The sequence below is a fragment of the Natrix helvetica genome (genome assembly GCF_964273705.1).
Source record: "Natrix helvetica genome assembly, chromosome: 4".
Taxonomy (NCBI): domain Eukaryota; kingdom Metazoa; phylum Chordata; class Lepidosauria; order Squamata; family Natricidae; genus Natrix; species Natrix helvetica.
The window spans coordinates 117,388,898-117,413,890 of record NC_138550.1 but is presented as its reverse complement, the minus strand read 5'-3'; the positions used below and the strand labels follow the sequence as shown (position 1 = coordinate 117,413,890).

The following is a 24,993-nucleotide window of genomic DNA, read 5'->3' as shown; positions in this document are numbered from 1 at the left end:
TTTCCTGACAATCCTCTTCAGGCTGCGGTCATCCCTGCTGCTTGTGCACCTTTTCCTTCCACACTTTTCCCTTCCACATAACTTTCTATTAATGTGCTTTGATACAGCACTTTGGGAATATCCAATTTCTTTTGCAATTACCTTTTGAGGCTTTCCTTCCTTATGGAGAGTGTCAGTGATGGTTTTCTGCACAACTGTCAGGTCAGCAGTCTTTCCCATGATTGTGATTCCTACTGAACCAGACTGAGAGACCATTTAAAGGCTCAGGAACCCTTTGCAGGTGTTATGGCTTAATTAGCTGATTAGAGTGGGACACTTTGAGCCTCGAATATTGCACCTTTTCACAATATTCTAATTTTCTGAGATTGTGGATTTGGGGTTTTCATGAGCTGTAAGCCATAATCATCACAATTATGACAAATCACGGCTTGAAGTATCTTGCTTTGCGTGTAATGAGCCTATCTCATATATTAGTTTCACCTTTTAAGTTGCATTACTGAAATAAATGAACTTTTGCACGATATTCTAATTTTTTGAGTTTCACCTGTATATATGTGTGTGGTGTATGTATTACTGTATATGTGTGTGCATGCATGTATGTAAGAGGAAAAGGAAGTGAGTGATCAACCAAAATTATAGCCAAAAAAAGAGGAAAATGAGGCAAAGAAACTCAGATTCTTTGAAGTTATAGCAATTTACTTCCATTGGTCTTCACTCTGTGATGTTGGAACTATTTATCCTATTGCTATATTTTCTCTCTTCCACCTCTCTCAGCACATTTATTCTGTATGCAGGGAATAATTGCTTACCCTTAGGGTATAATCCCATTAGCTACTTGTAGTTTGATGAAGTAATTATGGTAATCCCTGTTGCTTGTGCTTTAGCTTTTATGAGACCACATGCAGATCATTCCCTGTGACCTAAAAAGCCTATTTAAGCAGTGTACTAACCTTGGAACAGATTACATTTAACTAACATCATTACGAAGTCTTTAAGCTCATTTACCTGGTTACTGATAAACATTTATACAGTATTTACATTTCTTTAATTATGTTTCACCAAAAATTGCTTATTTCAATGAAGCACGTAGTTTTAATTTATTATTATCATCAGTAAAGCAAAACTCAGCACACTTTTCTGAGTTCCCCTTCAGGCTTTTTGGTTAGTATTGAATGGTTAAGCCACAGAAATAAGAATGATGTTAGTATTTTTGCTGCATTTTGGGATTTATCATGCATAAATATTTTCATTTTTGTAGGCGTTTATATAAAAAAAAATGATGGCATATGTGGGTCTTTTCAAAAATAATTCCAGACCTTAATTTAGCATTACATATGATGTTTTTTTAAACAAACCTTTGATTTCCTTTCTGACTTTTTGCATGCTGCCAAGAAGATTAGGGCTTTCATTTTTAAGCCAGCCAGAATTTTTTATTAAGCCCAAATGCAGAATGAAGTCTGAGGTCAAACAGAACTGGTCAACAGCTAGATATAAATGCCTTATGAGACTGTCTTATTTCATAATCATAAATTAAGATGTCAGTCTCAATTTTGATTTAATATTAATTAAAAATGAAAGCGCGGGGGGGGGGGGTTGCCTCCTGCCAAACAAAGGAAAAAGGAAGAGAAGATACAAGTTTAACTTTCCTGTGTGGCTTTTTCTACTGGCAGAAGCAGCTAAACAAAACACATTGTTTGCCATAATCGGTGATTCTGACTTGTCAGCCAGAGTCAGAAATTATAATGTTAGGTTACTATGCTAAGACAAGCCATGAATTTCAGTCTCTTTATCATAGAAAGCAAATCCCAGGAAAAACAATCTGTAGTTTATTTCTATTAGTCTGGTCTAGTCTAGTCCTACTCCTAGTCCTACTCCTAGTCCCAGTCCAGTCCATTTAACTGCATATGCTAAAAGCTGGAGTGTCACGGAACAAAACTGATTCACCTAGGAGCTAAAAAATAAAGCATGCTATAATCCATATGTAATGATTATATATGAAAATTTGTATTTTCATATTTTTTTTCTACAATGAATAATTGATGTAAAGTATATAAGGTAAATTAATCCTAAAATTAATATAAGGTAAATTATGTAAGTTAAATCATATAAAATAAAATAATCCTAAAATAATTTCAATTTTATATTAATATTGATTCTGATAGGAGACAGTGAAGAGAGTTTATTATTTAACAAGCTGACCATTTTAGTTACATAATGTTGCTGTAATTGTCGTGCAGTTTTTAAAAATTCAAAGCATGCAATCCATTTATTGTAAAGCACACAACTGTCAAAAAATGAGCATATAGCTTAGTGTCTATGTTTCTACAGGTTAACATAAAAGAAATGAGACATAGCAAAAATGGAAAACAGTAGATTAAATGGGGACCAAATTAGCATTTTTTCTGTGCACTATGTAGATCCTTTTCTAATATTGGTCAGTTGCAACAGAGATTAGTTTGGAAATAGAACAAAGCTGCCCAAGGAAATTCCAGATTATAAGAGTTTGAATTATTTTTTGAGGTCATATATAGTAAATCTAGTGGTGTCAGAAATACAAAGCATTTTGTCAGATGCTTAAAAAACTATATTTAGTATTCGTGGTTTTGATTTCTTAATGTTAAAAGGAAAGATGTCACACACTGAATAATATGGAATACATCTGCAGAACAGATAGTGGAATGTAAAAGTGAGGAAAAGACCACTTTGAAAACTGTGGTAAGCTTAAAGATAATGTTTCACAAAATTAGAGATGTAAAATAGATGACAATCCTAGAATTCCGTCTGTCTTGGTCTTTAAATTTTTGTTCCTGGATACAAACATGTATGTATCAACATACACTCTCTGTTTCTATTCTTCTAAGTAATCTTGTTGTTTACCATTTAGTTATTAATAACATAGGAACAAATGATTTATTCTGAGTGAAAGACAACACAGTATTTTCCTGAAAAATATTGGCATCTATAATGTGATTGGGCATAGTTCTGTTGCTATAAAATTTAAATTGAAAATACTGCTTTGAGTAATTTTGGCATATTCATGTAATGGAATGTGAGAATGATTTTGGAATAGGACAAGAAGAGATACATGCTGACTAGGGAAGATTCAGATAAAAGGAGGATCAGCCTGCAACTGGCTGAGAAAGAAACCACCCTAACTAATCAGGCAATTTAAAAAGGTAGCAGAAGATTCATACTTTCAGACTTAGAAGTGATTGATGTCAGGCTCCCAAGTAGGCCAGACAGGAACACAATAAGATGAACTAATTCTACTTTATTATCAGGCAAAATTGACAGAATCTGGCTAGTCTAAAAGTACAAATCTCCTGACGCCTCTTTTATAATTCCTTCTAAGTTTCTTTCTCTGTTTCTCCTTTCCATTTTATCTGTTTGTTCTGTAGGCAGCATTTCTTCCACTTTACTTCAACCCACCACTCCTCCATCTTCCAAGGTCATTGTCAGATTCTGTTAACAATTCAGTTCAGGATTCAGACTAAGTTACAGTGCAAAAAGCATAGTCATGTGAATTTAAATCTGACTAATTTTGGTAGGAATCCTAAGTAATATTAATTGTGCTGGAAAAGCTTACTCGTGTATTTTCAGTATTTTTTGCTGAAAGAATGATGTTTGAACATTTGACTTCTGGATACTATATTTAATGTTTTCTAGTGTTAATTTGAAAATAGAGTGTTTTGAGAACACTTTTTTCGCATTTTGTAAGAGAGCAACCCAAAGAATACTTTTGACAAAGCACATTGTTGGATCCAATGTTGGATTTTCCCCCTTACCAGAGGGAGGGTCCTTGAGAAGTACTGTGAAGCTGTTACCGTGGCAACTCCACAACACTATATGGTAAAAGACATTTTAAGGCACAACTGGCTGTATCTTAACAGAACACACACCCCGAGCGGTGTTAGGGGTATCTTACCCCCACATTATTTGTTTCCAGAGAGTAAGTAATCTGCGTATCAAGTTTAGTTGAAATTGCCCAAGGCGTTCCAGAATTATGCTGGAACACGGGTCTTTTCCCATGTAAGATTGAGATTGTCTTGGCAATGTTTCAGCGAGGTCCCCCTGGCCATCTTCAGGCTGGTGTTTTCGGCTTCGTGCTTGTGCGAGTAACAGCCAATCAACCCACTTACAGCAACAAAGCCAGCACTCCACATACCCCCACCAAGATTTATAGAAAGACGACAGCTCCGAACACGTCTTACTCGCACAAGCACAAAGCCGAAAACACCAGCCTGAAGATGGCGAGCGGGACTTCACCGAAACGTTGCCAAGACAATCTCAATCTTACATGGGAAAAGACCCGAATACAACAAGACCAGCATATGTGTGTGTGTGTGTGTGTGTGTGTGTGTGTGTGTGTATGTGTATGTATATGTATGTATGTATGTATGTATTGTGTCACAACCCCTGGTGTGCCCAAATATGGGAGGGAACACACTGCTTCCCATTTCTGTCCTTCCGCTCACTCCAGGAGACCATCCAGGCAGAAAACCATATTTTTAATGTTGCTTTTGTTATATTTGTGTTGTATTTGTGCTGATAAATAAATAAAGGGAGACTAGTATAGATCTATTTCAAGCTATTTAGCTCTCATCAGCTAGCCATATCCTTCAAATCACAGTAAGGGTATGGCTAGCTGATGAGAGCTAAATAGCTTGAAATAGATCTATACTAGTCTCCATTTATTTATTTATCAGCACAAATACAACACACACACACACACACACACACACACACACACACACACACACATATATGTATGTATATACAGTATATACATAGTACACACATACATAATAACCTGTATTAAAATTAGAATTTACTTTTATTTTATTATTTATTTAACTGATATATTGTATCCTGTCAGATAAATTAAACTAAATTCCCTCCACTTGGATGCCCTCCAAATGTATTGAATTCAACTGATAGATTGATTGCACGATAAGGTATAGCCTAATGATCTCAGTAAATATCATGAATAAGGGTTAGCTGCGTTCAATACATTATTTGTTTACAGTAGTAAAATTTACAATATTTTTTTGTGATATGATTGCCATGTATAGGATTTTTTAATGGTTTTCTACGTAGTGACTCGTTCATGCACACCTGACAAACATTCTTTTTACATCTTAATACTAAAAACATAGCAGGGACTGGTTTCTATAACTCTCTTTATGACTCATTATTATTTGAATGATCATGTAATTTTCAAGTAATCCTCACATTGTTGCCATTCAGGAGTAGCTGTCCTTACTCATCTTCTTGTAGAAGTCTTTTCACCAAAGTATGATCAATGTTTAAATGATAATATAAAAGGATAAGCTCTGATTCACTATCAGAGTTGCAAGAACTTGGAAAATCTCACCTCCTGCCCCCAAGTGTAAGAATATAATGCCCAAAATTAATAATTTAGTTCCTGAAGCAGAAATTTCTGTTAGAAAACAGCTAATTTACTGCTCCTTTTCTGACATTCCAAAGCAATATCAAGCATAATAATGACTTTCTCACTCTGCCTAATGGCAGTAGCAGAGGTATCATTGCAGAGATAACTTTTTTGATTTTCAACCTATTGCATTTAAATATATTGTGAATCAGTTCCATATAATTTGAATAAGGTAGTTTCAGCTAAAAATATCGTTGTTGTTCATTGCAGTCAGCCAGGTGTTCTGAATGGATTTGACCTTCTTGTTCACCTATCAAGTCCTTCCCAAGAACCTGGGATAGGCAGATGTATTACTTTACATATTATAGTAGTTATAGTGGTGGGTTTTGGTGTTCTGAGCACATGAAGTACTCATGTAAAGTAGCCTCAGGGATACAATATTTTTAAAAAACAAAGTCTGTTAAAATACTTGTATAGCCTAAAATAAATTGGTTTAAGTACTAACCTTGGTAGCCTCAGTCCTGAATATGAATTTTGAATGGCAGTTCAACAGTCCTTACCAGCACTTGAAATCAGAACATAATTAACTGTTGTTTCAGCATGACTACATAAATGCCTTAGGATGCTCTATTTTGTGTTTTGGTTGAAGAAACACACTAATGATTTTAAATGAACCTAAATCATTTCGAGTTAAGCCTTAAGTATTTAAATTGCACAGATTCGGCACAAAGCTCTGGATTATGAACAATGGAGCAACTGTCTTTGAAATGACAGTGAATTAATAAATATTAAAATGTTTAAGCTAGTTTAGAATCACATTCTAATAATGAGTGTCTGTTGATTGAATAAAATAATTAAGAAAAATTATGTAGGCATTTTAAAGAGTTGAGAGATTTGTTATTTTTATCCTGTAAGTAGAAGTAACTGAAGTATGAAATATATCTGCACCTGTATTATTTTTTCTATACATTTATCACCTTTGTGTTATTATTTCATAATTATAGGCTTATTCAGTTGTGGAATATATCATACACAGCTATACTAGATACATTAACTGTTGATTTTAGTAGGAAAGAGCTTAGTCAGAGCAATAGTCAGACTATTTGAATGATCATTAGGAAGTCATTAGGATCATAAGGTTGAACGGGACTTTGGTGGTTCTCTAATTCAATTCCCTATCTAGTGCAACGTATCTAGTGAACGTTTAGGCCATCCAAATAGATGGTTGTCCAACTTTTGTTTGAAAATAGCCAATGATGGAGCACTTCAACTCCAGGAAGTAGTGTCTCTCTTGGTCGCCTCTTATTTTGAGTTTGGATCTTACTCTTTAAACTTTTATAAAGCTTCCACCCAATGGATTATGTCCTGCCCTCAGGTACTATGGTTTATATGATAGTGTTAGCAATAATATGAATAGTTTTTAACAAGTGCATGGTAGCTTCTAGTAATCATCTTGTTCTTTCTATGTGCTTGAAAACCCACTGTTTGATTATCTTTTCTAATTTTACTAAGTATTAATGTAAGTTGATTAATGTAAGTCTAATTTTCTCCCCTTTTAAGGATTGTAACAATGTTAGTTTGCTCCAACCTTCATCATGCTGTCCCATCAACATCCTTTCAACTTTTCTAACCAGTGGACCAAACATTTCCTCAACTCTTCTCCTCTTGTCCAGTATATACCCAAATATCCTACTTAGGAGTTATTTTTGCTATTCATTGCAAGCTTTAGCTCATTGTAAGCCAGAGATCTTCAATGTTTCCGGCTTTGCGGATTGGTGGGACAGGGGAGAAGAATGGTTTTGCTTGAGCGACCAGCAAGTATGCTTGCACACGCAGCTCCATTTGTGCTAGCAGTATGCACTTGTATCTGCCGGTCATGCAAATGGAAGGTGTGCATACTTGTCCACTGCTTGCACAAGTGAGGATGCATGTGTTTGTGCATGTGCACTCACTGGCTGTTTCCACTGCCTGGTTGTAATCCCCTCAGAGCCCACTAGTGACCCATGGCCCATAGGTTGGGCAAGCATGCCATAGCCTAATTCCATTCTTACAGATTTGGAATATTTCCTAATGAATGGTTTTTGATATACAGGTAATTGACTTATAACCACAACTGACCCCAAATTTCCATTGTTAAGTGGGTTTTCCCATTTTACAACCATTTCTTTCTACAGTTGTTAAGTGTATCACTGCAGTTGTTAGGTGAATCTAATTTCTCCCATTGACTTTGCTTGTCAGAAGCTAGCTGGGAAGGTTACAAATGGTGATCACATGACCCCGGGTCAGTGCAGCTGTTATAAATACATGTCAGATGCCAAGCACCTGAATTTTGATCACGTGACCATCAGGATACTGCAGTGGTCATAAGTGTGAAAACCAGACTTATAAGTACTTTTTTCATTGCTGTTGTTACTGCAATTGATGAATAGTTTTTAATAGAGGACTACCTATATGCTACCCTTTTCATTTTAAGACCTGTTTCTTATCTGCTGTCAGTTTACCAGGATTTTTTTTTAATGCAACCACACTAGTCTCATTAGCTTTGTCTTATTTTTCTTTTCTGTTTGGTATTGTTTGTGTTTGGGATTTAATTATCTGAGTTTTTTGTTTGCTTTTTTGCAAAAATCTCCCAACTCTCCTGAATTATTTTTTCCTTCAGGACTTCCATCCATGGAATTCTTTCTACTTTTTCTCCATGTTTATTGAAGTCAGTTGTCTGAAAATCTAGAACCGTAATGAAGCTAACTTGTTTCTGTCTTGAATTATGAATTAAGCTGAGTTCTAAATTCATGGGGTTACTCTTTCCAAGGCTCCTACAATTTCTTCAATATTTTATCTCCTGCTAGTAGATATTAGCTGATCGTCTAGTTCTTTCCTGTACCTTTGAGGTATTAACGTTGTCTACAAAACATATCAAGAATCTGCTAGATCTCCCACTTGCCAGAATTTGATTTCCAGCACATGTTGAAATAGTTGAAATACCTCATTAGAGTAATGTGTGCTTTCTGCACATAAATCTGATATGTGAAAATTTCACCTATTTGATTGAATGGTCTGCATACACATCTGCAGCAGAATAATAATTATTTATTTTTCCCTCTATATTCAGCCAGATGCTTGGGTATAGTTTTCACCCTTGAGTCATGAATTTCCCTAAAGGTATCATCATTTATGTACTGTATTAATACGACAAACCCCCCCCCCCCCTTTTGTTGGCTCTGTTTCTTTTAAACAAATTATATACTTCTGGTATTATATTATAATACATTCGATTCCACCAGGCTTCAGTAATACTAATGAAGTCATATTTGCCATCCTCATACTGGAACTTCAAGTTTTCCCCACTTTTTTCCTGAGCATTGATCATTCTCAGCATTCTGAGCATACTTTGAGCATTGATGTACATTGATGTCTGACTTATTTAGTACTACTTTTCTTAAGTTTTCTTGCAAGTTCTCCTAATATATTCCTGGATATGCCTTATTGCCACTTCTTTTTCTTCTTGTATGGTTTACAGGCTTCAAACTTATGCTTGGAGTATGGTTATGGTATTGATATCTTCTCCTGCCTGGTGTAGTTTAAAACTCTTGTAGACAAATTCATCAAGCAGTATTAATGTCAGTCTTGGTGGGCTGCAGCCCATCTCTTACCAGAGGCCTTTTCTCTCAATAGGAATCAGACCAGGGAATCCAAATCCACACCATTCCTTGAACCAGCCATTTACCTCCACAATCTTCCATTTCTTCCATGGGCAATGAAATTCAGTCAGAAATATGGATGGAAATACCACCTGTATCTAAATACTTTTCTTCCTAGCTCCTCATAGTCTCTCAATATTCTTTTCAGGACCATTTTGACTTGTGTAATTTGTTCAAAAATGAAAAAAGAAAAGAATAGTGATCAGTAGATTTGATAAGTTGGATCAACTTCACTCCTCATGTTTACTCATGTTCTGCACACTTAGGAATCAATAGATCTTCCCTGATAACATATCTGGTTTGCTGATTGCAGATTTCCATTCTTTTCAGCAGTGAGCTGCTTATCACCAATTTTCCTCTTGGGACAACCATTGGATGGTTCACTCCATGAAAGACTGCATTTCTCTCCTTCCCATCTCTGGAAAACTGGGTGCAAACCCATCTTTGTTTATGAGTTACCTTCAAGGTTAAAGAGTCTGAAGTTGAAATAAGATAGTGTGGGAGATGAAGGAGAAAACAATTTGTTTATACAAATATGAGACAAAAACAACAGAAAATAGATTTGTAACACATTGCAATTGTTAGTTGATAGCCTCCATAACCATCTTGTCTTATCTTTTTTTCCACCCTGACTCATCTGAGTTTAAACCCTGTATCAGTCAAGCCGCTTTTGGCATCTGATGAACTGAGCTGCAGTTCATGAACGCTTATACATATAAAATTTGTTTATTAGAAAAGGCGCTACCACATTCGTCTTCATTTTCAGTAAAATTACAAGCTTCAAGTTGAAGGACAAGTGGCTTAGCAATGCTAGCTTCAAAAAAAATGGATAAGGATTTTAAGATTCTTAATTCTTCCTTAATATGGATTAAAATCCAACCTAGAGAAAAGTTTAATTAAAGTATTGCTTTCACAGGCTGTTCTAGTTCATGTGCAAAATAACAGAAATATCTTAAATCTGCTTAACAGGAATATTCCTCAGAGCCAAAGCAAAGATGCAGTTCTCTGAGTTGTATAATTAGTGTAGGTCATGTTTTTGTCAGGAAAGGAAGAAGAACATTTGAAAAATGTTATGAGTTCTGGCTTTGGTGGAAAAAAAGTATAGATCATTTCTAAATTAATTGGAGATGAGTGATAAAGAGCTCATCTATCTCCATTAGGAAGTGTTAATCACAAAAACAAATAGAATTATTAGATGTCATTTTAGAAGAACAGATTTCATATTTGTTATTTTGTAAAATGTCATTGGTTGATTATGGAATGGAGTAATTGGTTTTTAGTTACTTTGAATTTAATTAAGACAAGATAGTCTTTTTAACACAGTATCAAGTACTATACTAGAGTATCAGTAATATAAAGACAAGCTGGAGAATTAAAAACTGAGAACTAAATTAATATTCTTGAACCAAGATGTTGGATGATATAATAAAATAAACTCAGTAATGGTGCACCTGAGATATCACAGGCCTATTATGAGACTAAAGGAAAAAGCACAATGGAGAAATGTAAGCATGGAAACTAACAGGAAATGAAAGCAAGGGTTTGGCACAGTTCTCTATGATGAATGAAGGAGGAAGAGTGAAAAGGAAAGTTAGCACTCACATTCTAAGAAATTCACCTTCCGCCTAGTAAGGCTGATTTTTTGAAAACCAATTAAAACATTGGTTTAATGGCTATAAAGAACTAGAAACTTCACTTTTTAAATATCTGAGTGTTAGTAGATAGTCCAGATCAATGTGGTAAAGTAGTGAAGACACTTGCCTCCCACTTGGAAAGTTGAGAGTTCGATTCTAGGCAGCAGAAGTTTCTTTCCCAGGGCACAAAGAAAAAAATATCTGCTGCAAACTCTTCATAAGCGTTAGGAAGAATATTCAGCCAGTTAACAGGCAACTCCATCTATCACCCTGACTATCCTAAATAAGGACTTCAGGGTCATAAAAAAGGAAAGTGTTAGTAAATAGTCCTTGTATATTATGTACTATAATTAAAAAGTGATATGAAATTAAAATTGTGTCCACCAAGGAAAGTACATTATGCCAAAGCAAAAGCTTTATCAAGCATAGCGTATTTGTAAAGTAAAATGAACTTACCTATATTTTAAGTAGAGAATTAGCTTTGGTCTTCTGCCTTGTATCCCCAAAAAAGAGAGAGGAAGGGAGGGATGGGGGGGGGGAGTCCCTTCTTTTGCATAGTGAATAGAACAAATAAATAGTAATAATAGTTTTTTTCAGAAAAGTCAGAACTATAGAAAAAAAAATGTACTACATGCAGTTTTTTACATATACTGTACAAATACATATATACTCGTTATTTATGTTTCAGAGCCTCCAGTTCCTATTGCACCTCCTCAACTGTCATCTGTTGGTGCAACCTATTTATGGATACAGTTGAATGCCAATTCGATTAATGGAGATGGACCCATCACTGTGAGACAAATAGAATATCGCACCTCAAGTGGAAGCTGGTATGATATACAACCAGTGGATTCAACAAAGTATAAAATTGGACACCTGGACCCTGACACAGAATATGAAATTAGTGTATTGCTCACTAGACCAGGTGAAGGAGGTACTGGATCTCCTGGACCAGCACTTAAAACAAGGACAAAATGTGCCGGTAAGTAAAGAAGTAATTCACAAACTCATCATGTTACTTGAAATAACTGAATTTTAAAATTCCAGCATATACAGTATTTAATACTACAGTATATTATTTTCTATCTTCTTGCAAGTTTGGATCTAAATATAATGCTGTCTCAATCCAGGTAGGAAACAAATGCATTTATACTGTATACTGTATATGTTTTGTTACTTCATAAAGTTACTCCGAGAGAAAATTATTGCTGGCTCATCAATAGGAAACTTTCTGAGAGAAAAACATTCTATTTAGAGATTCAAAATGGTAGACACCTTTGTTAGCAGTTAGTAGTCTCCATTAATAAGATTCTTCATAATGATCACTAATTGATTTCTAATTCTAAAACCTTTCTGATTTTACCCAAACTGAACAAATGGGAAAAGAATAATCAAATCTGATTTCTATGCCACTAAAAAAAGGATGCTGTACCAAAACATCTCACCTATAAATATGAGAATAATAAAGAAATAATAAATTTATTTTTTGTTTTATTCTCTACCATTGATTGAACTTATTGAAGTCTTTTAGGATATCCATTATTATAATTTTTAGAAGCCACCTTTTGGCTTATAAAAATATAAACAACAAATTAAAACATTATTAAATAAATATTGTATAATTTTATGAATATAATAGCATCATTAATATTGGGAGAAAGCAGACATTAAAATATTTCCCCAAAACATATTTTGCACCTTCCTAAAACCAAATAGTAAAAGATTTGTAAAATGCATCTTGTGTAGTTCTTGTAAAAGTTTACATCATAATAACTCTTTACGGCTTAAAAATCAATTTTATTCTTTAGGTGGGTTAAAAAGTTATTGCCGTTTAAAAAAAAGAGCCTCTCAAGAAAAAAATATGACAATCATAAACAAGGCAGTTGATTTTTTTAGTCAAACATCTTCCATTATACCTCTAATGGTGAGAGTGAAATTTAATTATCAGTAGAATAGAATGCTTTATTGGCCAAGTGTGGTTGGACACACAAGGAGTTTGTGTCCATTGCATAAGATCTCAGTGTACATACAAGCGACAAGTGATAAATCAATAATGGAAGAATATGGATTGTAGTTATTAAGAAAGGAAGCCAGTGGCACTTTCTGTTTATTCACAGTGTGAGGCACAAATCGTTACAGTGGTAGGTTTGGAAATACATTAGTACCAGGTATATATGAAAGCAAAAGCAAAAGGTTAAATTAGCATCCACAGCTGCCAGAAACGGTAAGTCCATTAACATTTATCTGCTAGCAAAACATAGTTTCCCTGACACCTTATTACTATTTTTTTAGCCAATTTGAAAAATATCGCGCAATGTTGAAACTTAATGGTGACATATAGCCTGTCACCATGGCAACTAATTTAATGATTTATACATGTGATGCCAATAGAAATATGTATTTAAATGTTTAAAGTGTGCGTGTATTCCTGCATGTGGTATTTTTAACGTTAAAGAGTCCCCAGAGTATTCCATAGTTTGCAAAACCAAAGAAGTAAAAAAAAAATGTTTAAATGGCAACATGATAACCAACACCTTAAAAAATCAGAGATAGCAAATTAAGATTACAGGTGGTTCTCAGGATTTACAGCAGGATTTATAAAGTTTGACTGAAATAAAAGACAGTCATGCTGCAGTCAAAATAAACTTTCTGTTCATTTGGAGCAAAGGTTTCAGATGCCCCAGCTCAACAGTGTATTTTTACAGTAGGTTACATTCTACTCAATTTACGTCTTATAGATGTAATTTGCGATCTATACACTCTGTATACTCGAGTGAATAGATACGAGATACCAGTCCTGTTGGTCCATGCAAAATCTTTTGTTGTAATTAGCACTGCTAGTTTTTCTTCTAATACAGTATTTATGGACTTCCAAATAATGCTGAACTACAATTCTCACTTCCTGTAACCAGCTTGCCAGCGTCAAAGAAAGGTCATCCCTTATATAACTTTAGTATAAACAAATAAGCCAAACAAATCCATGTACAAGTGATAAACATGACATTTCATTGTATAAATAAGATTGTAAGAAACCCAGAAAAGGATGAATGTATGAGCTGAATTCATGGACATAATGGAAATTGTGACAATTTATGATAGAAATATACAGAGACAGTGAAAGGTATAAATAAATGAATGAATAATTTCTCATTTTCACATGATTTTAATTACTTTGGCATTTTACTCCTTACTCTTTTTCGATACTTTACATATTTTTCTTTTGATTGGGTGTCTACTCTTAGTGACTACATAGACAATGATGCTGTTCAGTCCAAAGGAAATAGTATGTTGAGTGTCTATTTAAGTATACTAAGAACTTTGGACTACTCTGAAGAATGCTATGGAAACACATTTTTTAATATATATATTTAAAAAAAACCTCCGAGAATTGTAACCTATTTTTAAACATCTCTCCCAATTAAATGAATCTTTTTTGAAAAATACAAGGAAAAGGATGACTATATAAACATATTTAAATAATTTAGTTGAAATGTTTCAGTATAGAAAGTTGGTTGCAAAAATTAATTGTGATGTATTGTTACAGGTATTTTGCCATTCTAGGGACAAAACAAGAGAACAGCAAAGTAGTGGTTAGGAGATGCATACTAATTTTCTTTCTTTTCCTAAGTTTAGCTCTTTTGTCGTTGTTCAGTCATGTCTGATTCTCAGACTGCATAAATAAGATACCTACAGTTTTTTGACAAGGTTTTTCAGAAGTGGCTTACCATTGTTTCCTTCCTAGGGCTGAGAAAAGTGATTGGTCCAAGGTTACCCAGCAGGCTTTATGCATAAGGCAAGATTAAAACAAATGGTGTCTTGGTTTCTAGCTTGATGCCTTAACAACTGAACCAAACTGGCTCTCTCTATATATCATTACAAGACTTTAAATGGTTTAAAACTTACATTTATAATAAATCAGCAGATGCAGTGAACTATTCTTAAAATGTGCACTATCAGATTAAAAGAATAGAGATTCCTTTAAGAAAAGAATCACAATACCTTTCAATTGTAGTGATAATTGTATGCTACAAGCTTGTTCCCTTAGGGAGGAACAGACCACTTTGCAATTCAAAGCATTGTACCAGGATTTTTTTTAAAGAAGTCTTAATAGTTCCCCAAAATGCTTGAAATATACTTTTGCGTAACACAATGAGATGCCATTCAGTGAGAACAGCCTTTCATTGGTAAATAAAGCTGCATCTATAATTAGAATGAAAGAAAATAAGACTTGCCAAAGGCAGCTATAGAATTTGTAGAAAAGCTGTTTTCATATACTTTATGAAAATCTTTTGCATACTTGAGAATTCAAATGTATAAATGAAGTACAAGAGGTTAAGATCTTAGGTTAAATTAATTTCAATTCCAAATTGTGCAAAATATCTATAGCTTTTGCCTTAATTGTGATAGAAGCTGTGGAGGTCACACAAGAATAGCATGTGCTTTTCAACTTCTGGGCATAAGTTGTAAGATAAATTGTCTTCATTTTGACTATCATATTTGATATGCAATAAACTGCATTCACACTGGAACATGCATTTTGCCACTAAAGGTGTAACTAGAAGTCGCAATTAAGACTGCTAGTTATCCCAACACTGAAGCACTATAAAGCACCATATCTAACACTGTCTAGCTAGAAAACTACAGTAATTGTAATTAGTACATGAACTTAATTTCTTTTCTATCCCAATTACAAAAGATCAGTTTTCAATACAAACATCGAGTTTGTTTTATTTAGATTTTTTAAATTTAATTTCAGTGCCATCCAGCTTCAACTGATTTTTGTGGCTCAATCTAAAAAGCAGTCTACACTGCATAATAATACATGTATAAAGATATCCAACAAAGTGGATTCTATTCACCCTATCACAAAGCCAAACAGTCAAATCTATCAGGGTGGAAGGAAGCCATCTGGATCTCTGGGGAAACCTTAGTCCAGAAGATTGTATTATTACAGAGAAGGTGTGTTTCTTGGGTCCTAAAAGATGACATTGTTTAATCAAGAGCATTGATCACAAACACTTTGACTTAACATGTCAAAAATTCAGAAAACATCTAACTTGACTCTGCTAGTATGTCACCTCCCCACACCAAATAAAAGACAAAGAACTTTTTATCTTCTGTCCACCCACCCACACACCCTCCCAATCTTGGCCATCCTGAACAACAACAGCTCTAGTGCCACTATTGCCACTATTGCCACTCAAAAATGCCACCTTGTACTATTTTCCAAGGAGCCCAAACTTTGTGGAATGACAATTACCCCTGTGGATCAGGGACTTCTCCAGCCAATCGCCAGGACTCAACTTTAACATGAAAGCACCAACCCTACTTCCTCTTCTAAACTAGAAAGGATATTTATTATTATATTATGTCCAAATGTTTGAGACCATTCAGCATTTATTCCTGTAACCAGTTATTCCTCATAACTAACTTGTATATGTCTAGTACGGTAATCAGAGACTTATATAATTAGGTTCAGATAATACGCCTTAGTGAAATTATTTTGGAACAATTACTCTTGTGACAAATAGGGGGCTATCACACAAGGAATGGACAATACAGTGACAGCCAACCTGATACCTTCAGTTATGTTATTGCTGTCTACCTTTTTCACTATTAAACAGTTGCAAAGCAAGATTTTGGATTACAACATGTGACCATTAGTGATGTTATCAGGGGAAATGAAGAGTATCAGGTTATCTATCCATGAAAAAAATGCCAGTAAAAACAAAACCTATTGTTGTAAACTAATATTTATATGAAGTAGATTTTTAAGGAAAATAGTAATATACATTGTGTTTTTCTTCTTATTATGATCAGTTATTCAGCTTGAAGGAATATGATCCATTTTTGAAGTTGCAGAAGTTGGACTACTTGCTTGCCATTTGTGACCTTCCCACAAAGTCAGTGGGAACCAGCATGACATTGCATGTTGCTCGGTTAAGTCAACCCCCCCACACACACTTTTCCTGAGGAGTTCCACGACCCACATTGAAAAAGTCAGAATTTATTTAACATGCTAACCACTGCAATAAGACAAAATTGCAGCTTCAATAAAGAAGAAAATCTTTTGATCTCAAAGTATTCCATCAAGTAAAAAGATAAATTTTCACATCTTTTCTAAATCTGGTGCTTTCTGGATGTGATAAGTTAATAGCTACCAGTATTCCCATTGCCATCCTCCCCAGCTCAGTAAAATGAGGATCCAAATTGTTGGGGACAACATGCTGACACTGTAAACTGCTTAGAGAGGGCTGCAAAGCCCTGTGAAGTGGTACATAAGTCTTATTGCTCTTGCTATAAGTGAGGGAATTTGTTTTTCACCAGAATTTTAGAAGGCTTGGCCAAATAATGGGATTTTTCTCTTGTTTTCAAACCCATTTGCTTCCTTCACTGAAGTAAGAGAAAGATTTGCTTTGTTATTGTTTTGAAAAGAGAATCCTATTCCTTCTTACTAAGTCATCAAAATGAGAAGTTGGTTCTATTATTGAATTCCTCATATTTCTTAGGGGACTGTTAGAACCAGTAAGCTAATTAATAAAAATAAAGAACTGCTGATTGCAGCCAGTCTCACATAGTTTATGCAAGGAACTTCTGTGAAACTTCCCATTGCTCTTACTTGAATTAATGCTTTTGTTTGAAATGGGTCGTTTGAAATGCTGTGTGGTAGGATCCATTGTCCACTAGCATTACAACCTAATGAACTAGAATGGCTTGGCCTCTATTAGGACCCCCCAGTTTGTCCCTTCTCTTAAGTTTGTGTGTGTGTGTGTGTGTGTGTATTTATTTGTATGTATGTATGTATGTATGTATGTATGTATGTATGTATGTATGTTGTATTTATGCTGATAAATAAATAAAGGGACCCTAGTCTCCCTTTATTTATTTATCAGCACACATACAACACAGATGTAACAAAGGCAACATTAAAAATATGGTTTTCTGCCTGGATGGTCTCCTGGAGTGAGCCGAAAGACAGAAAAGGAAAGCAGTGTGTTCCCTCCCATATTTGGGCATACCGGGGGTTGTGACACCATACACACACACACACACACACACACACACACACACACACACATATCCTATAAGACATTGACCTCAACTATGAGAAAATTATCACAATGATCAGTGTCACGCCTCTTGAACCCTAGCATCTAGTTTGGTGCCTGAACTGAAACCCAGATGGACAAATCTCTAGGAGGGCCATATCAAAACTTTTCTTGGCCAGGTTTCAAGGATACATGCCAGTTCTGTCCATATGTCCATCACTAAATCATGGATTGACAAGACTTTATTTCAAACAGTCCTGGTGTTGCTCAGCATCAACTTGAAGCCAGACACTGCCCACAATCCAGTCTCTGGGCCCACAGGAAGAGGAAGCTGAGTAGGAAGAAGAAACCATCACCTAGTTCCCATGCAACAGCCTACTCAGCAATAAAAACAGCAGTAAAAGCAAGATAGCCAATTGCATCCAATTGTCCCTAGTTTTATTTCCATCACTGCAATTTGTTCTACTGACATTCTCTATGCAATGTATATACATGCCAGAACATCTTTTTTTTAAGGAAGAAAGGAAATAAAAGTATATAAGATAGAAATTTAACTTATATTTTTAAGCTGATAGTCAATGAAGTACAGCAACTATCTTGAAGGACATTGTACTATGAGCCTCAGGGGTCTCTTAACGTTTAGAGCTTTCTAATGGTGAATGAAATTCTATTCCCCTCAAAGGCACATAAACAATAAAAGTAACTTTGAAGAAGCTCTAAATACTTTGTAAAAAAAATGAGCTGACAAAATATTCCAATGAAGCTAGAAGTATATTTTAGAAAGATTGAGTATTTTGATACCCTTATGGAATATGTTTGCAGCAAATTCTAGAACTCTTAACATTTTCTAGAATAGAATAGAATAGAATAGAATAGATTAGAATAGATTAGATTAGATTCTTTATTGGCCAAGTGTGATTGAACACAGAAGGAATTTGTCTTTGATGCACATATGCTCTCAGTGTACATAAAAGAAAAGATACATTCATCACGAATCATAAGGCATGTTTCTCTGCACGGTATCTCTGAACATACTTTGCCCTCGGTTCTAAATACACATGGTAGGAAACTAACCCAGTTTACATCTGAGTAAATAAGCCTAAAGTTGTTTCTGTCAGGAGATGTTAATAAAAATACATATAATTGTTTTCAATTGTGTATAAATATCTGATAAAAAGTATTTTGCATAATGTCACCATGATGTTACCATTCTTCTAACAAGATCATTGTCATACATCAAATGGAAATTTTAGAGCATTTGATATTTACAGAGGAAGTAGACTTCAATGTAAAGCAGAAAGTAAGAAATCATTAAATATAAACTAAAATGCTGGAGGCCTGACAAAGTAAGATGAGCAATTGACAGATTAACAAGCTAAAACAGTTAAAAGAGCATACTTCTGTGTGCATATGCTGTTTCAATAAGACAAGGAACGAAAAAAATGTTTTTTATTGGCATTCAGTTAACAAGCTAGAAACATTGAGATCCCTTGGATATTCCAGCTACTTAGATTAAAACTTCTTAGCATTTCTTATGAACTAGGGAACACTAAACAATTTTAAAAGGAAGCCTGAGCTTTCCTCTTCCCACTCTTAGAATAATTTGAAACATAAATTATTTCTTGTTGAATTCTCAGCAAAATGATTCATAACAGTACTGTTATATTCAAGTGCTTCCCTCACTCACTCTTTGCCCTCCCCCCATAATAGTTGGATTGTTAACCTGTACACTATTATTTTCTGGCAGAAATTGTTGTAATATCATGATTTTAAGGACTGAGGATTGAATACATTCAGTGTTTGCTCTTGTTTCCACCAATACTGAATTTTTCAAAAGAAAATGAATTATTGGTTAAGCAGTACATAATAATTTGAATCCATATGAAAATAGCTGAATCCCCAAGTAGCCAAAACATTTTCATTTTGCTGTGAGATTTCCTCAGTCTGTCCAGGGATTGGTACAGATTTTTCATTTGCTCTGCCTGCTTTCTTGCCATCTTGCAACAGCTTTCTTTGCTCTAAGCAAATCTTATATTTACATTGGTAGAAACTGCTTCCATTTAATTTAAATGTCTTGTACCTCATTCTAATTTTCCTCAGTTGGTACATTTTTTACTCAGGTTATTGCCTGGAGTTCTGCATTAGTTCCTCTGACATCAATAGGAATTAATGCATAATTAATATTCACATTAATGGCGAAAAAGCAAAGACACGGAACTTTCCCCTATTAAGAACTGCATCATAGCAGGTGGTAATTTATTAGGATAGCATAATCATAGTTGATAAATGGTTGGGCTCATTCTCTGCCCACTTCCCTCCCCAACTCCTTTGCAGTGCTTCTTCCCTGTTTTGCTCTTTTAAATACAATTGCTGGCTGGGGTGAGGGGTGTCAGAAAATTCTTGCCAGATATCTAAATAGTGAGCAGGCTATAAGACCATTCTTTTTTGCCTATTGTTTATAACATTTACTGCAGGCAGAATTAGATGTAAACTTATCTTATTTGTTTGGGAGACATGCACATATTTAAAAATATTATCTTCATCTTTATTTTCCTGTCTCAACAGAATTTAGGCATGTACATGAAAAAAACATACAGGTAATCCTCAGCCAGTGGTGGGTTGCAGGTGGTACGCCCCGGTACAGGCGTACCGGATCCTGCCCGGAGCACTGGATACCGTTCCGGTACGGTGCTCCGGAGGGTCCGCCCACCTGCCCGCACTCCTTACCATTGATTTAAGCTGTTGGCACTTCTGTGCACGCGCATGGCGCGTACGGCACCTGCGCGACACTCCGCAGAGCAGCTGGAGCTTTGCGGAGGCTTGCGGAAGCATCCTTTGATGCTAGAACGCATGTGCGCGCCACACGTGCATGTGGGTAACTCTGAGGCCATTCCAACCATACCGGTTGAAATGGAATCCGGAACCCACCACTGTGCTCCGCTTACAACTAGGTTTAACTGCTACTTGTAGTTACAATGGCCTAGAAAAGGATGCCTTATAACTTGTTTAATTGCACCCCAGTCACATGATCTTGGTCTGGCAACCTGTTCACATTAGAAGTGAATATGTGTAGCTCACGGTTGAACTGTGGGGTCTTTGGTGCTCTCTGGCGTTAGTTGTTTTCTTGCAGATGTTTCATTTCCAAGCTAGATAATGTAGCACTAATATTATCTAGTTTGATAATGAAATGCCTGCAAGAAAACAACCAAGCTCAGAGAGGAGCAGAGACTTCACAACCTGTTCATGCTTATGACTAGTTGGCAAGTGCCCCAAGTTCATCTAACTGCCATTTGCAATCTTCTCTGGATGAGTTCCGCAGGCATGAAAAGGCAGACAGAATTGATTTTTAACTTTGTGTGAAAATCCTTCTTTCCTAGCTCTTCATGCATGCACCCCCATACTTCTTATCTGGGACTCAATCCACTTAATGACCTGCATGATCACATGACGTCAACCGGGAGTACTGAAAGTGTGGTCCTGAGTGAAGCAGTCAGATGGGTATCCGCTTAGTTATTGCTTCACAAACTGATTTCCATCCCTATTGTGGTTGTTAAAGGAGGACCATCTGTATGTAGTATGACAATTTGTTGTTGTTAGTTGCGAAGTCGTGTCCAACCCATTGCGACCCCATGGACAACATTCTTCCAGGCCTTCCTGTCGTCTACTATCCTCTGGAATCCATTTAAGCTCACTCCTACTGCTTCGGTGACTCCATCCAGCCACCTCATTTTCTGTTGTCTCATTCTTCTTTTGCCCTCAATCTTCCCCAGCATTAGGCTCTTCTCCAGTGAGTCCCTCCTTCTCATTTGGTGGCCAAAGTATTTGAGTTTCATCTTCAGGATCTGGCCTTCTAAAGAGCAATCAGGTTTGATCTCTGACCGGTTTGATTGTCTTGCAGTCCCAGGGACTTGCAGGAGTATACAATTAGATTTTTGGAAAAAATATGTATCATTACATTTTGCTGCCACTAGTGCACTTCAAAATTCAGTGATAAAGGTTTGTATTAAGATTGATTGATTTCATTTATTATTTATATCAATCAATTTTATTTGCTAACAAACCTATATTTTAATAATACTAAAAACTGTTTTATACTGATGCAACACCTCCTATATGTTTTCCTAAATATCCTTCCATCATGAGTAAATAAAGTGAGATTATTCATCCTTTGTATTTTATTTCAGTAATGTATAAATTCAGAGGAAAAAATGTATGTTCACTTGCATGCTCTAGCAATCAACTAGTGCCTTGAAGAAAAAGGTTTTGCTCATCTATATCCTTCACATTTCATTTCCAAGAATGGAATTTCATCTGCAAAAGTCATTCTGATAAGCTCACTGAACTGCAGAGATTGTCTCCTCTCAATAAATCCACATTTACACATGTTGTTTAATGCAGCCACCACTGACTAAATCATAGTTTGAAAGGGCATAAAATTTGTACATGACAGCATACAAATTGTATCTGGTTCCTGACCCCAATCACTTCTTTAACAAAATGGCATACCCTGAATAGATAGGGTTGTTGTAGTCATAATGAAAAATTGTTGCTCAGTGCCTCTGTGTTTCTTTTCCTACATTTCATTAGGTGCCTCAAAGGAAGGAGATCAAATACATTTCTCAAATAACTGGTATATGTGTGTATCTTAAATGAACTTCATCTGTTGCTCCGGTTGCTTTCATGAGATGAGATAGGGAATTTTATAAACATGGGAGTAAAAAAAAAGAAAAGACAATATACCATAGGGAATTGTAAAGGATCAGCATTTGAAGGCTCTCAGTACTTATTAACATTTTAATCATCTTAACAGTGATTTATATTTACATTTTATTAAAAAGAACCACTCTGTAATCTACATAGCTCTAATGAAATTTTAAAATCTATTGCTGATAATTAAGTATATAAATTTAATCTAACCTTTAGTTGCCTCACTTGTTACGGAACTTGGAGTAGTACAATTAATTTTTCATACTGTAGTAGAGGTATGTCTTATCATAGTCTGAATGCCTATGTAGCAAAATTACTATGAGTATGCATTCAGATATATGTACTTATGCAATATGGGAACAAAACCAAAAATAAAAAAATACAACATAGCATGTGCAATATTTTATCAGGATTGGCTTTCACAATTCACACATCTCTGCCAAATGAATTTTCTTCTCACTATGAAAATATTAAACGCAAATAAAAATCATGTAGGGAATGTCTGCAAACTGGCTTAAATCCAAAATTCTCTTACTGATGGATTTTTTAAAAAAATCTACAGAAGACTTGAAAATCTAGAACTTTATTGCTAATAAAACAAGATGAGGAGTTGTACTTTGATGACTCCTATCTACATAAAAATGTTGTAGGCAGGAGGCCTCCAACCAAAGTAAAACTAAAGAACTGGTGCTGGAAGTTATAGAAGGCGAATGATCAGATTTATTTTTAGATTAAGCAACTATAATTCCTCATGATAGCTCTTGTACTGCAGGGTGAAGCTCTAGGCTACAATTATTGAATTTAAAAAGTTTTTGTATTGTTTTGTGCTTTTTCTAAATACCTGTTGGGATATAAACACAGATTTATTATCTACTTTTCTATAATGTAGAGTAAATATAGTGTACATACTAAGGGGAGACATCATGAAAGGGCTCTTCCCATGTTTTTTTTTTCAGAATGGATAGTGTGAACAGCCAGGAAGGTTGCAGTTTTGCAGCAGAAAACAGCAGCAATGTACTATTTACCATATCCAAAAAATAAAAGCTCAGTGCTCACCAAGAAAAATTTCAAACGCGTTGAGGAAGTCTCTTTATGTGAAAAAAGCCCTTCTAGGGCAATTTTTTGGAATAGGACTGGTTGTAATAAAAGAGGAAGGGCTAATAAGGGACAACATATTTCAGTAGCAAAGGGCACATTAAATTGGAACATTGACTTTATGCTTTGTTACATCTAATGGTGAGACCAGGCTGAAGGCAGGAAAATAGAATTCTTCAGGCAACAGTTATTGTAGGAAAATTGGAAAGCTGTGTTCAGTCAGACTTGGAGATTTTCCTCATTAGGCGTTCATGATGTATACACTGTACTTCAGAAGGCAATTATTTTAGAGCCAAGTTAATGTCCTAAGTGAATGTAAAATCTACTGATCAGGTTTAGAATCTGATGGGTAGACAGATAATATGACTCTAACTTATTTCTGTCTATGATTTGGATTCTGAATAGTTTTTAAGATTTGAAAGACTATAGAAAAATATTTTATTGCATTACATAATATATTGCATACAGTAATATTACTTTGATTTAATTATCAGTGTTTAAATATTCCATACACCTTTGTAACAGAATCCTTTAAAAAGCCACATGACAGTGGTAAATCCACTGGTAAAGTATGTGATCTTCAGTTGCTTTCGATGATGTTTCAAAACTAGTTAGCCTCTATGAGAAGATGTGTTTTATTTTAAAGCAGTCAAGTGAGTCAACTGGATCAGCCAATATACATGTATGAAAGACTTGTAGAGCATAATACAATTAATTCCTCTATTATTAATCTTTCTTATCCCTTCTTCTCTTGTGAGTAATATATTCAGAATTGCAATTCAAAAGTTGACTAGACTAGAATCATTACAAGAAGTTGCCAATTGTTAAGAATATTGGTTTGGCTATGAAAGAACTTTTATTTCATATGTACAGATGAAACATGATAATTGGGTTTCTGATATGGTCTAATTTGTGATTCAGAATGTTCACCATATAAAAAAGGCATCATTACAAACTAAGTAGTAGCTAGAATATTATGCTCTGCTTTTCCTAGCTTTGTCACAGAGCGCTAATCTTCTTTCCCTTCAGGCAGAAACAGCATCTGTTCCTTTGGTCTCCTTATGAAAAAGGAATGAAACTTTTACTAGCATCTGCATCCTTTTTTTTAAACCAATTTCAGGAAATATTTCAGATCTAATCAATTACAGAATGTTATCTAGCTGCCTTTAAGAGAGCTCTAAAATATGGTATTTCTCTCAGAATTTCAATATAGGGACCCCTGTATATTAGAGGTGATCTGAAAATTTATTTTTTCCATTGTATTCTTCAGACAATTTTGGAGTGCCCCTCCCCCATTTTTAGTTTTGTGAAGCCATGGTTGTTTTTGATGTTGGGTGACCTAGAAATTGGATAAATAAATAATTAAATATACTCACAGCAGATATTAATATAGGTAGGCTTATAGGTAAACATAAATA

General features: G+C 35.1%; 1 protein-coding gene across 6 annotated transcripts in view; it reads left to right on the top strand.

Annotated features, from left to right (window-relative positions):
* PTPRM (protein tyrosine phosphatase receptor type M) overlaps positions 1 to 24,993 on the top strand; it is a 471,605-nt gene that overhangs the window by 205,874 nt on the left and 240,738 nt on the right. For all 6 annotated transcript variants that reach the window (XM_081950797.1, XM_081950796.1, XM_081950795.1 and 3 more), the window contains exon 7: positions 11,413 to 11,706. In XM_081950797.1, the coding sequence (XP_081806923.1) occupies positions 11,413 to 11,706 (294 nt within the window). The remainder of the gene's footprint in view (positions 1 to 11,412; positions 11,707 to 24,993) is intronic.